The 14,725-nt window shown below is 36.8% G+C and overlaps 1 protein-coding gene across 1 annotated transcript in view; it reads left to right on the forward strand.

The window, feature by feature from the left end:
- Positions 1-383: 383 nt before the first annotated feature.
- Positions 384-14,725, forward strand: part of GLRA3 (glycine receptor alpha 3) — a 68,767-nt gene continuing 54,425 nt past the window's right edge. Inside the window, exon 1 of the mRNA XM_054382970.1 lies at positions 384-502. Within this exon, the coding sequence (XP_054238945.1) occupies positions 384-502 (119 nt within the window). The remainder of the gene's footprint in view (positions 503-14,725) is intronic.

Genomic DNA, 14,725 nt, shown 5'->3' on the forward strand with positions numbered 1-14,725 from the left:
GGGCGGCCGTGGCCAGCCCCCCGCCCTGCCTCCCCTCCCGCCCCGCCGCCACCGGGGCTGCCGCGCCCCCTCGCCCAAGATGCGGCCGGCGGCGGGGTGCTGGCTGCTGGCAGGAGCCGGGAGCGAGCAGGCAGGGAGGTAGGGTCCCGCCGCCGCCGCGGCTGGGATTAAGCTCCCACTCGGCGGCGATGCGGAGCGGCGGGGCGGGAGCGGCGGGGCCCAGCGGGAGTGCGCGGGCTGTCGCCGGGTGCTAACAGGGCGCGGAACGGAGCTGCTGGAGCTCTCCAGGGTGCTGGGGCGCCGGCCTCCCGCCGAGAGAGGAGATTCACTCGCGTCCACCTCCCGAGCTGCGCCTCGTCGCGCAGCGCTGCGGAGCCGCGCCGATGCCTCGAACACGACTACTCCAGGGCTCCACGGTGGCGCCGAGCAGCATGACCCGGATTAGGTACCTCCGCGCTGCTGTCTCGGGATTTTATCTGTGGGAAGCCGCGGTACTGCTCAGGTGAGTTTTGCTTTTTGAGGAAGAGAAGGTATGCTCGCCAGTTTTCTCGGGCGGCCGAAACGCCCGGGACTCAAGCAGCGAGTGGCCGTGGTCGCTGCCTTTCCTCGCTGCTAACGCCTGGCTACCTTCGGCAGCCAGACTGCGGGCACAAAAAAGCAATGCGCGGGGTTTGCGCTTCGCAAATGGCTTTGTAACCTTTCATTGCCGCGAATTTAATTCTGAACCTGATTTGAAGCTGAACACTGCATTTCCTTCACCTGGTTGTAGGTAGGGTTTCTCTATCTGATCTGTGAATTTTACCCCTGGTTTTAGCAGGAAACATAACAGTTGTCTTAAAAATTCTTAAGGTGCCAAGTGTCAATATTTAAAAGTTACAGAAGGTAATCTGAGTTGGTAAAATACAGATTTACTACTATCAGTTATTTTCAGTAAAGGGAAAAATTAGAGATTGCATTCAGGCAGAGAAGTCTTTTACAGAAATGATCACGGAGTGAACAGGTCTAGGGAATTTCCCTTAAGAGGGAAAATATTTGCTGTGCCACTGACATTCTAGGATTTGTATTATGAAAAAATGGCAACGTATCCATAAATTATTACCTGAGTTCATACTCATATGACCGAGGTTCATACAGCTTTTTCTGCTCAGCAGCACACCTTTTCAATCTAAAGTAATGCTATGGTATCAGTGCAACAATTCTTTTAATACATAGCTCTGTCAGTGTGGTGAGAGCAGGCTAAAATAAACTTGACTCCTCCATTTAAAGGTGAAGGGAAACTTTAAAAGGAAAAATCAGATAACTAACGAAGCAGACTTGAATGTCAGCATGTATGCACTGCTCATTACCAACATTCCAGCTCTGTGTCGCAATGAACAGACTATGGCAGATAACATGACAATGCCAGACTGCTTTAAGAATCACATTGTTACTTGACAAAGATTAAAAAAGGAAACCTATACTGGAAAAGTGGTTCTCCAAACAGAGTTTGGAGATTTTACTTGGAAGGGGTTTATAACGGTGCACAAAGTTAGCAGCATGTAGTGCCCCACAGTCTTGGCACACTTCACAAGTGCTCACAGGTTCATAATAAATCTTACTTTTTGAAGACCTGTTTTGTATCCACATATGCATTGTAAATAGTTTACAATGTGATTTTACTGCAAGTGTGCCGAAAGAGATTTTAGGAAACTGGGTCACATGGTATGGGATTAAATGGCACTGGGAGGAAAGAGTAAATGTACTTATATTACCATTTAAATTTTCCAGTTGCACTGAGTCTCTAATGTTCAGAGTAGATGACCAAACCCCTGTGTAGTGTGGGCAATACAAGGAGCATGGTGTTAGTATTGCTCTCTTTCAGTATACTTACAGAAATTATTTTTTCTCTGCATACTCTTTAAAGGCCATTTTACTCTTGAACAATTAATCCTCTATTTTAATGATATTAAACCACATACTAGGGACTGTAAGTGACTTTAGGTCTAGCAATAATATCCAAGAAATCGGAGTCCATTCAAGATGCACTACACTCTCCTCCATGCTTTACAATATAACAAGTGGGGGAAAAGAAGGAAAAAACCCTGAGGTTAAAATAATAAAACCTGTAAAATTCCTGGAGCCATTACTTCTAGTTCTTTTACAACTTAAGCCTTGTGAAATTATTTCCATTAGAGCAAAGGGAACAGGGAATAGTGAGACTCAGCTTCCACTCTCTGCGAGACACGCAGCCCCCAACCTTAGCTCCTATGTAACACTCAGTGAAAAGATGAATGTGCTGCAAATTTCCAGGTGCAAACCTTGTTTTACTTGCTCAAACATTATGGAAAAAAGGAATGTATCTTCTCTTACCTTGTACAGCATCAAAATATTTCTGCTCTTCATTAACACACACTGAAGGCTGTGTAAAAAGACTGAATGAACCTGACAGTAAAAACTTTAATTTCTTGTCCAACGGCCCCAAGGCTGTTTAAAGTGATCATTGAAATGTTAGGCCTGTGAAGACAGATGTTTAGTTTTGTTTTCAATATGGGCCAAATGAAAACAGGATTCTTTTCAGTATAAATTTACAGGCTTGATACTTTAATGAGAAAAATCTTGAGACTGGCATGCTTCACAAGAGGAAATTGCACCTAATTTTTATTTATTTTTAAAAATAATTACATCTAAAGACTTTTCAAATTGAAATGACTGAAACAAGATGTATATTGGTCATTGTAGAAGCTAATTTTCAATTTAATATCCGAAAGACATTGTAGAGAGAATAAAACATTGGTAATAGTCTTTCGCAATATTGTACATGTTTGTAGTACTATGTCTTAGATTAATAATGTACTTATCAATAATATATTAATAGATTTTAGACATGAAAAACAAAGGTTTAAGCACATAAGACTCTATTATGGTTCCAGTGGTGTATTTGAGGACTGGGAGAAAAGCTATAATCAGAACCAAAATTTAAAATAAATAAATATTTATTAATGACTGCCAGGCCAAGTCCCAGTGTGATACTGAGAGTAGAAATGCAAATGGTGAAAGCTAGGGGAAATAATTTAATAGAGCCTAGAAATAACTGTAATTCACTACCAGAAAAGGAAAATGAACACATTTAAGATATGGTTTGAAGTTGTAATAATCTCTAAGACTAAATATTCCTACGAGTTTTCATTAAAGTAATAGCACAAACAAAAACTCCTCTGGAGCTGCATGGCAGGAGATCATGCTGAGAGCAAGGTCATACTTGTAGAGGCAACATGAAGATCATTTTTGTGCATATGTTTTATGACATCTCTCAAACTTGCATGGACAACCACACAGTTAGGGACTTCCTGGGGACTCTGCTTTCTCCTTAAAGCGTATGGCATGGCTATTCCATATGCACACCTGTGTATGAGGAAAGCACAGAATGAAAAGGTAGGTGGCACTGTAGAAATGCAAAACAGGTTCTCCCTATATAATATTTCTAATATTTCTAAGAATCAGGCCATGACTAGATTATTACCTCTTTCCTTGTTCTGTTCACTGCCCCATTGGATTTATTTTGAAGGAAAAAGTATCACAGAGATAGATAATTGCACTCAGAGACTAGATTCTTGTGGAAAAAAATCTTCACACAATTTAACTCTGGGGCATGTCTGAGCTCACAGATAACTGCTTTTGAAATTATTCCTGCATTACATTGCAAATTTTTTTCAAACGAATAGCTTTAAGAAGCGGAAGTCGGCATTAGTTTCCCCAAATAATGAAAAATGAAAAAAGAAAACAGCTAGAAATATACTAAGAATTATACTATCAAAAACACATTTGACAATAGTTTCAGATGTTCTAATGAGAATTCAGCATCTAATTAGTATGTTAAGAGTTATGCTTACAATATTGTCCAAGAAATAAGATCAGGATGTGAAAAAAAGTAGCATGTGAAAGAAAATGTAACAATTCAATATGAGAGCTCTGAGGCACAATACCTTTCCTCACCAACCCAGACTCAGTTTGAAAAGATTTTGTAGGATGAATCAGTCAACAGCCTCCAGGTCCTAGTGAAAAAGGTTTGCTATATCTCAGGGAGTGGCAAGGGAAGGGAAGGTGAGCTGGTCATTTACATTCACAGCAAGGCAGGCAGGAACAGGATCCTACTAACAAAGTTTGCAGCCCCACAGCACCTGTGCAGAAGCAGAGTAGATCCAGTAAAAAAAAAAAAAAAAAAAAAACAGTTCAGATTTACAAGCAAAGTTGGTAGTGATGAGGCAGGTCCAAAGTAAAGCCCAAAAGTCAGGACATCACATCAGGCTCAGGGTCAGAATTAGGAAGGTAGGAGACCAAGTGAAGTTGTGCTTCCACAGTGGCTTGCACAGAGACCAAAAGCACTCCAGAGGTTAATAATAATAATAAATCCCAGCTCCTGAGAGAAGAGGGGTGAATCCATGCTAAGGCTTCTACATCTTATCAAACAGCTCTGTTTCAAAGCTGGGCTTTGAATTACTAGAGCTGGTACTGAGCCCAGGTAGCCAGACCGTGGGATGAAGGAAATAGGCTCAGGGTCCTTATAAATGTTAGGAGGAGAGCGTTGGGGTTCCCTTGCAGGGGATGGGGGGAAAGCATAGACAGGCATTTTACTTTCCGAAATTCACACAAAAAGGAAGTAGGATTTCCTGTGAACAAGAATGTGTTATTCAAATTCTCTTGTATTTCAACTATACCAGTGAAAATACTGAAATCCCTTTGAATTAAATACAGGCTTTGTCATGAGTATAAATTTAGTCAGAACTTTTGGAATCCATTCTTTATTTCTATTAAAAAAAGTTGGCTTTTTTTTTTCCATTTTTGTAGTTTGTAGAAAGAATTGCATGCAAATTTTTTAGTTTATAATGTTATAAACTAAGATTAGATAACAGCAATTAGAAATATGAATCTTTCAATTTTTACTGTGCTAGTGACATTTTCTTACTTTTCAACCTCTTCTAATTAATTTCTAGCCAATTGATGTTAACAACAACTGAAAGCAAGTAATATTGTGAGATAAGTGCTATGCTTCGGTATGATGAAAATTGTAATAGCTCCTCTCTCAGGTTAGTCTTGTCCAGATATCCTAGGAATCATGACAATCAGAGAAAATTAAAATCTTTATAAGATTAGAGCTTCTTATTTTAACAGATTTAGAATACAAGCTTCAAATGACCTTACTGAGTATTATGTAATAAAACCTATGGGGAATTATTCCTGCAAATCAGCTTTCCTCAAGTAATGAACAATGAAGAGCCCTTCTGTGTAGTGTTGCATCTTCTTCTTTTTATTGCTTTTCCAACTGATCACCATAATGTTTGTTGGGAGAGTCATTAAAAGAAGATAGGAACCAGTATGTAGGCATTGTGAACAGATCAAGTAAAAGGCACCTTTTGGAGGCTATCAGCTACCAGCAGAAAGGGGACATTTCAGCAAGCAGGAAAGGACACAAGTAGAAACTATATGTAACAAGAAGGCAGGACCAAAGCAGAAGAATGAGAAGAGCATCAGGAAGCAGAGCAGTCTGCGATGTAAAGTTAAGAGAAAAGGCAAAAACTCTTTGAGACTGTACTTTTTTCTAGCATAGACTACAAACCATCACTTTTGTGGCTTTTGAAGCTGTATGATCCATCCTGATTTTTAGATACTGCATCAATACAAATGCTAAATAGTGAAAGCAAAAAGAAAGAAAGAAAAAAGTACAAAACTAGACTTCATATGATTATAAAAGAATGAATTTTGTTATTGTTTTTCCAGCTCTCTGTCTAGTGAATTCCTCCAATGTTATTCAACAGCAAACAGCGTAAATATACTTCCTCCACATTGCAGTGGACTTTCTGTATAACAAACACTTTCTATGCAATTTTCCTATACTGCATACCACCCAATTATTCCTCTAGACCTACCAGGGATGTACAATATAGGCAGGGACAGTGGGTAGAGTCAGGGCAATTTCTATGTAGGAACTTCCCTAAGGAAGATCAGTCCTCTTCAATATTGTTATTATTGAAGTTTCTATTCAGTGACATGAAACATTATTAGTGAAATGCAGTTTCCAGGGGAAACAGTTTGAGAGAGCAGAAAATACAGAAAAAAATCAAGACTGTAGTCTGGGGCTGTTGAAACACTGGAGCTGCACAGGTAATGGGGCTACGGTCTAATACAAATCAATAGCTACAGGGAAAAGTAAGCCAGCAGATTGGCCTGAGACTCTCCCAGTGAAACAACAGGGTAGAAAGTAAACAAAGGAGTACCACATTATAGCAAAATGTAAGGTTGAGGTAATTGCTATGAACCTGTATGTGATTCTTACAGCAAAAACTGATTTAGAAAGGGTATCATAAACCAAATCAGTGCAGCCATGGCATTGAATAAAGCTAAGTAGTGTTTTAGAATCATAGAATCAGTCAGGGTTGGAAGGGACCACAAGGGTCATCTAGTTCCACCCCCCCCTTCCATGGGCAGGGACACCTCACACTAGAACTCATCTTGATTAAAATTCAAGCTGCAGTTTTAACTACACTACCTGTCTTAATATTTTGCCCATTTCTGCATTCCATCTTTGATATAAAATATATATAAAATAGATTTGATATTAAAAGAAGCTAATAGTTGAATACCTACCCATTTCACTTTTGTCCAAGGCTTCACATAATATGTACATTTCACATGAGACTCCACTATAGCTAGAATTTATCTTCAGTCTCTTTTTCTCCCTTTCAGAATTTTGAAAGGTGAAATATGAGCCTAATGTAATCCTTCATAGCATCTCTGAGGGTCCACAAGTACCAGAATATATAATTTCCAAGATGACTTTCTGTAAAACTGTGTGTTTATAAATTTGTATAATATTTATCTATTAACTTTAATTTCATAGCTAGACACTCAGGAGAAAAGCCTTGTAAATACAGTTATGCTAGACATGGTTCTTCAGAAAATTGGGGTGGTTTTAAAATTATTACTAGTTTATGTCTTAGTGGGTGACTGCAGAGCTTAGTGAAAACTTAATGTTTGTAATGTTTGTAATGTTATAGGATGCAGTCAGACTTGATTATTAAAAACATCCTGAGTTTTTGTCCTGCTAAGGCTTTTAATTAAAAAAAAAAACTTCTAAAAGGCACTGTTATCTGTTAGATGCTGTAATACGCAGGAGTGTCCATGCTCTGGGCATATGTAGTCTAAGACATATTCATCTGCAGGGACCAACTAAACTTCCAGTTTTATGAGCAATATATCTGCTGGCTAAGAGTGCCCTACTAGACAGATAAAATAAATGTCACAAAATGGTAACTTGCTGGCAAAAGCAGGGTAAAAGTTTTTTTCAAGGGAAAACCAAAAATTTTGAAATCAACCATGACTGAAGCACCAATGTCACAGAGCTAAATTATGACTAACTAAAGCATTCTAAGGTAAATATTAATTCTGTACCTAAACATCTGAGTGATGTTTTCCCTGACACTATAGCATCAGATCCAGCAGTATTAGAACTAAAATTAACATCACATCTGGACTACATCCTATAAAAGAGTTTTTTATAATCCATAGTAAATGTTTTCATTGCTTTATTCTATCAGTTCCTGTTCTTCTTGTTGTTTGTTTTGTTTTGTTTTAAGAAAGCAGATTTATCAGTTTGCTTTAACCCTTAATTTTCAAGAGTTAAAGTAAAATAAACTATCTTCTGTTTTGTTTCAGTTCCTGCACATTAAAGATTGAATACACAATTGTTTTGAACATGATACTGAATTTTTTTCTACATAAAGTGAATATTAATTGTAGCCACCTGAGACAATAATCCATGATTACAAAAAGTACAATACTGTAGAGAACTGGAATAAAAAAATACTATGTACAAGCAGTTTCTCCATACGTGTGTTAAAATTTTACCTCCAAACTCATCCCAAAATATTAACACTGTGCAAATGAACTTCTAAAAATTTATATGTCTCTTTACCTAATTTTGTTGTTCCTGAACACAGATCTTTGGATGCAAGAGTACTCGAATTTTTGTCTGTCATCAGAACCTAAGCACAAATGAGTTGTTCAGATTCCCTAATGGTTACCAGAATGCATTTTTTCATCCTTTTGAACTGCACTGACTCCTTCAGAAGAGGAAGTGTCTTGTACATAATAAAGGCTGGAACAAGTTTTGGGGCTGTTTCTCAATGTCTTCACAATCTCCCAAGGAAGGGATACTCTACCTGGACCCTGTGAAGCCCCCTGCCCAGCCTACATGGGATGTGCAGGAAGTGGCAGCAAACTGGTGCAGGTCATGATCTTTCCTTCACCTAGTATATTTCCATTTATTTATATGAAGCTTAGAAGACTCAGATGATAATTAAGGGTGTTGGATACATGGCATAAGCAAATAAAATATGTATTCAAGAGGAAGTTTAAATATAATTTTGTGTGTGTGAAAGTGAATGCGTGTAGAGGACCAGGATCATTTTGGTGGAAACATGAAAGGCTAGCAGCACTGTCTTTTAACCTTCACTTTATTTTCTCTGACTTATTCAGTAAGGAATATGCTTCAGTGCATACACTAGAAATACTGGGTTCTGTCATTATGTAGCATGAAGCCTGCCACTCTTACCATCACCCTGAAGCTCAACACTATTCCTTAGAGAAAATCTTATGTTGAATTATATAGTGTTGATTCTGGATAGAATTAATCAAAAAGAAAAAAATTGCTTAATCCATGTATCTCATGTAAATAATACAGCTGGTTGAACATCACTATTCCTGTCTCAGAAAATTCCAGAGTTCTGAAAAGGTTGCATTACTTTTTCTATACACAAAAGGAGGTTTAAGTTGCAGAAAGCAGGAAAAATCTCTGTCACTTCTGTGGGGGAAATGGTCAGAGAAGTTTTTGAAAATTAGAAACTGAGACTCCATCTTCAGTTCACATCAACATTAGAAAACTGATTGTGTCTGACAGAATAGAAAGGACACTGGACAATATTCATCCAAGCCTGCCAGCATTTCATTAAAGCACCACTGAAATGGATATGTTTCTGTAAAACTCTTATTTCAATAAATTACTATTTTTCCAACTAGAACATTTTCTATTAATTGAAAATTCTTAGTCAGTAGTAATAACACAGTATGTGCACTATAATTAGCTGACTAATCAGGATAAACAATTTAATGAGAAGTCTTTTGGGAAAGAACTTTATGTAGCACTGAGTTCTATTTACTGCTAAGTTTTGACTTCTCTGGGCTGTAGTCTTGCTCATCAAAATACTTCATTTTAAGGTGAGGCTATTTTCAGCCTTTCTCTAACTGAGCTTATGTCTTACCAAGCTTACTTTGGAGAAAAAGTCTTGTCTTCTAAACTGCCATCTGACATGTTCATGGAAAATACAGGACAACACTTGTACTGATGACACAAGTAGAGCTTCCCTAGGGCAAATGGGATAGTGTTTAATTGAATTGTGCTTCAGTCTTAAAAAGCCCTGCAGTTTTAATTCAAAATCAGATTTTTATCTAGGTTTGATAAACCTCAACAATTTCATTCCATTTGAAGATTTTCTGTGAAGATTTTTATGAATAGTAAAATAATTGTTTGAGAGGAAACATATCAAAGAACATCACTTTTCAATTTCACCTATGGTTTTCAACTCATAAAAATGGATTTTTAAAGCAAAACAAGATAAAGGAGGAACAGAAGACATAGCATTCTAAATGCTCATTAATTATGATTAAGTTAAATATCTTTCTTCTGCAAATGTGCACTTTAGTGGACTCTGTTCATGTTTATATTGAGTAAGAATACAGCAACCTAATATATGCAAAGTAAGCTGTGGGAGCGATTCCACAGTAGTAAAATATCTATCTAGAGAGTAAATTACTAGAAAACACAGTAATATGCAGCTCTACAATTTAACTTACACTTTGGGATGCATTCAAAATACGTGATCAACCAAGCATCTATAATCTGTAGATTTCTATTTTCAGTATTCACAGCTTGCCCCTAGATTTGGGAAGAGTTTGCATTGTAGTTTGCAATTTTTTAGGCAGTTTCATTTTAATTAATTCTCCTTTCAGTCTAATGTTGCCTCATTGACATCAGTTAAACCATTATTCATTATGGTAGAGACAGCCACTATTCAGTTCCTGCACAAGTTCAATTGGTTAGAGGAATCATTGATTAATCACAAAAATAAGTGCAATTGTTTAGCTCTGACATGCTTTTATAGAAGGATATGTGGTGTTATAAAAGACAGTCTTCTAAAATTATTTTACCTGATCACTTTACAATCTATCCTTTTCTCCAATGAATTTTCTCCATTATTCAATTGATATGCAAATTCATTTTTATAATGAGATACTAATGCAAGTTCAGACTACTATAAATTAGTGATTCACAGTTTCTAGTCTCAAAGATATTCCATTCCTTTTAGCCAAGGTTATCTATCCAGAACCCCCATCCAAAACAGTCAATTGAATTTTGGGAAGATCTGCGTATCTTTAGTTCAAAGTTGTCAGAATGTCATCCATGGAGTAGAACTTTAGAGGAGTGACAGGTATGTCAGAATTCAAATACTTGAAACATTCCCTTTTCCTTGTATAGGTGTTTGATTGAAACAGCAAGAAACTTAAGATCTGAGTGTAGAACATTTATAAAAATAAAGCTATACAATAGGTACAAAAGACTTCTAAGGAGGTAGGTGTTTCTGGAAATACAATGAGAAAATACTCAAGAGTTAAAATTCATAAAATATCTTAAGAAAATTCACATGCTGCATAACTGAAATTGGAAACAGTAAACTTGTCTCAAAGGAGAAAGCAAAATGAGAGGGATAACCTGTACTTGATTGAATACATTAATTAAATAGAAAGCCATGCCCATAGGATTATGAAGAATGCTGACAAATTACTTTTCTTCCTTTACCCCAAGAGATTTTTTTTTTTCCAAAGGCAGGCTGTAAAGCGTTGTGCTTATATCTATATATGTGTAGTGAGTCACAAACAATTATATATATAAATTTATCCTCACATGTAGAGTGGTGATAGATCAGACTGGCTTAATCAGAAGGCTTAAAAGCCTGTTATTGTTTCCTCTCTGTTAAGAAAATCTGAAACAGTCCCCAGCAATTCAAAGCTTTTTATAAAGCTGTAGCCCCTGAAGTAATTAAGCTATAAATATTATACCATTTTTTCTTCCATGACAAACAAGATGGGGGCAAGACTGTAGGGCTGGAAGGAGTTCTCAATTGCAACAATAAAGGAGAAAAGCTATGACATGATAAAAAATATCAGTTATGTCATAAAAAACAAAAAAGCTTGTAACCATTGCCTAACCTAGAATGAGCACTAAATGCAATGATACTTCAGCCACTGAAAGAGAAAAATGCATTTTTTTATCCAAATCTGAAAAGATATTTTAAATACTTGCATTGAAATGCAATCCCATGTATTTTGCATGCAGTTTTCATCTCTAACTACTAAATTAACAGATAGGATCATTTGTCATCTTAATGGAAATCTATTGTTTGCTGCACAAAAATATTGTTATTTCAGCTAAAAAGGTGTCTTGATCTGATACTACTTACCACTGCAGCATGATATTGAAAAATTAATCTGACCATTTGAATTTATTCAAAATAGGAGGATAAAATTACCTCCTTGCATTAACCTTGAATAGTAGAAGAAGGTAACACTACCTAATTCAGGCATCTAAACTAGAAATTCAGTTACTCTGGGTTCACAAGGTAAATAATGTAAAGAGACTGAGTCCTCCAAAAGATAGTTCAGAGAAGGAGATGAACTTTGAGTCTTGGTTTCCTCCTCAGAAACAAGTTTCTGCGTGAGCTGGAATGGGGCAGCAGTGACAGCTGATATTGTATATCACTTTCAGGACTGGGTTTGTGCAGCTGTGACCCTCTGACACAGCTCTTGGCTTTTTCTGAGTCAATATTGCTGATGAATGGCTTTCAATAAGAGAAGTCGATTTGTCTTCTATTTTCTGTTAAGGATTTTAATTCCAGTAGAGTGGAGAGATTGCTTTAAAACTGCATTGCAATTTTAAAAAATATTTGCCTTAAACGTATTCATTCCCCTTCTGAGCTCCCATTCCACAATATCTGCCTCATCTGCAAGGCTTTTAAAAGTTCAAGTTGGGTATTGAAATAAAACACAGAGAACTGCATTTCTCTTCTGACACAGCTATCTCAGGCACCCAGTCTAAACACATGAACATCTGTGTCATGCAACTTGACTGAACAAATGCATTTTAATGAAAAACTGTGCACAAATCTGGAAAGTCCTTAGTTTTATCCACAAAAATCAAACAATTTAGTATTGTTTATGCCTTACCTTGACATTTCCTTTTCTTTTTTTTGTCTAAAATTGAAGGCAGTTTTTATGATTCTGAAAGAGCAGTATTTATCAATTCTCTACAAACAAGGAAAACACTTTAATTTGGATGGGCTTGAGGCCTTCAGTGGTCATTCTTCTTAACATTTGGCTGTAATTATGAGCTGTCACATTCTGGAACCTTTTTCTGTCAAAAAGGTGTCAGATTTAGATTCACTCTTGCAAGTTAATAGATCAGAGATGCTCCTTTTACAAAAAAAAAAATCATGTGCTTCTGATTTCTTCAAACATAATACTCACTTTAATCCTACCAACTCCATTGATCCTACCAAATATATTTTATGAAATTATCTATGTTGCACAGAAGAGGTTCTAAAGACTGTTTTCATACCACAGAATCTTATTGATACAATTTTGAAAGTGCAATTATCATGGTACTGTCAGATGATCAGACATCACCAATTTGACAAGCATTTCATTATAGCAGACCTTGTTAATTACATGTTTACACTGTATAATTTTTATTTTAAAACTTATGAATTTTAACACCATTACATACAGTTACAGAATCAAGAGAATTAGTCATGAGATTAATTAATCTAACCATTATTTGTGAACCAGTGAATAAATACCAATGCAGATAAATTTACTGATATGCTTTTGTGTATTGTTGTTTGTGAGATGCAGCTGAGTGTGTATTGGCTGGCTGCAGTTTTTGCTTTCCTTATGAGTGTGTAATTAATTTCTTGAGATTGTCCACAAAGCTCTTCAATGTAAAGTGTACTGAAGTCATTCAGACATCAGCTGGAGGGAATGGTCCACAAACACAGGATCCAATTGCTCATGGGGTTTTATCACACTTTCTGTCTGAAAGATTAGACTAATTAATGACATGAAAGAGTCATTGGACCATCATAATGCATGCAAAGCATAACAGTTCTGTAGTGTGCATTCTAAGATGAAATATAAAACTTCTGCTTATCTAAATGGCTAAGATGGATTGTGGTTGAGATGAAAGAAAGAATTTTTGATCAGATGAGAAAAATCAGCAAGCCAAATATGACAGTAACCTGGTGTTGAAATAAGATAAAATACATATGAAGTTTTACTATGGAAGGAAGAAAACGAACATGCCATCTAATTCAAAGCCAACTGGTATCAGTTGTATTCAAAAGTAAGTTAGTGAGACTCTGGAGACTGCTTTCAGAATGACTTGGGTAAATTAGGGGACTGCTCTAACCTGGACTTGGAAACTTTCCTTCTCTCCAGGAAGTTTCACAGGTAGCAGCGGCAAACCGAGAGGCAGCAAGTGATATAAGATGTAATTACTTCCTTCACATTTTGCCTGTACTATTCTTATTAAGTCCTTCTGGAGGACTACAGTCTTTCTTGTACAAATGTTGACAGTAGCCCATACTTCTTCTCTTCAATATTTTCAAATAAAGAGACATTCTTTTATTATTAAAAAAACCCACACTAAATATAATTTTTAAGAACCCATACTGAAAACGAGAGAAGAGAAATCAGTGAAAAACAGGACTTACTACAGCACACAAATGATACCAGACTCTCAAAGCTGTACAACTGAAAATACTTCTGAAAAGATAGCTTTAAAAATAAAGCAGATATAAAGCACTTTCATTTGCAGAATTTGTGCTGCAGCAAAAATGTGCAGAAATTTGAGGCAGATAGAAAAGAGGCCATTTATGAGTAGGAATACAGTGATTCTTAAAAAGCAAACAAACAAACAAAACCGTGGGAAAACTATCTGATTTTTTGTAGGTTTAAATGTTCTAGGCAAGGAAACAGTTGTGGAGATTGTAAAAACCTCTTTGAAAAGTTGCTCTCAATCTTTTCCCTTTGAAGGACAGGAATAGAGTATGGTTTCCTCTCACAAACATGCATACTTTAAACAGACATTTCAGGAGCATGGATTCATGTGCCATGCTTTCTATTCCTAGCTAAATTGCCAGCTCGTAGATGAGATCTCCTGTTTAAATTCTGTAGATTTTGGTGCTCTAGCTGTATAGCTATGTTAGCTATTTTTATTACTTTTTTCTTTCAGACTTCTGTAATAGCATTTATTTTAAAGACATCAAAGAATAATAGTGCAAAACATATCCTCAGCAGAGGGGTTAGAAAAGAACTAAATCCCATCATAGTTATACATGCCACAGCAGCCTGATATCTAGCTCCATCTTGACACACAAAGGCTTTTCTATCTCAACTCGGAGTGCTAAACTATTTCCAAACTGAAGTATTTCAGTAGTTGAAAGCCATTTAGTTTATGCTGTTTCTTTCATGACAATGTCATCATTTAGCTTAAAATTCTTTGCTCCTTGAGGGTGCATGTCCGAGAGAGAACATTAGCACATTTTCTCCTAGCAGTGCTCCATCTCTGATATTTTAAGCT

Source organism: Indicator indicator, chromosome 8, assembly GCF_027791375.1.
Source record: "Indicator indicator isolate 239-I01 chromosome 8, UM_Iind_1.1, whole genome shotgun sequence".
In the NCBI taxonomy this organism is placed as follows: Eukaryota; Metazoa; Chordata; class Aves; order Piciformes; family Indicatoridae; genus Indicator; species Indicator indicator.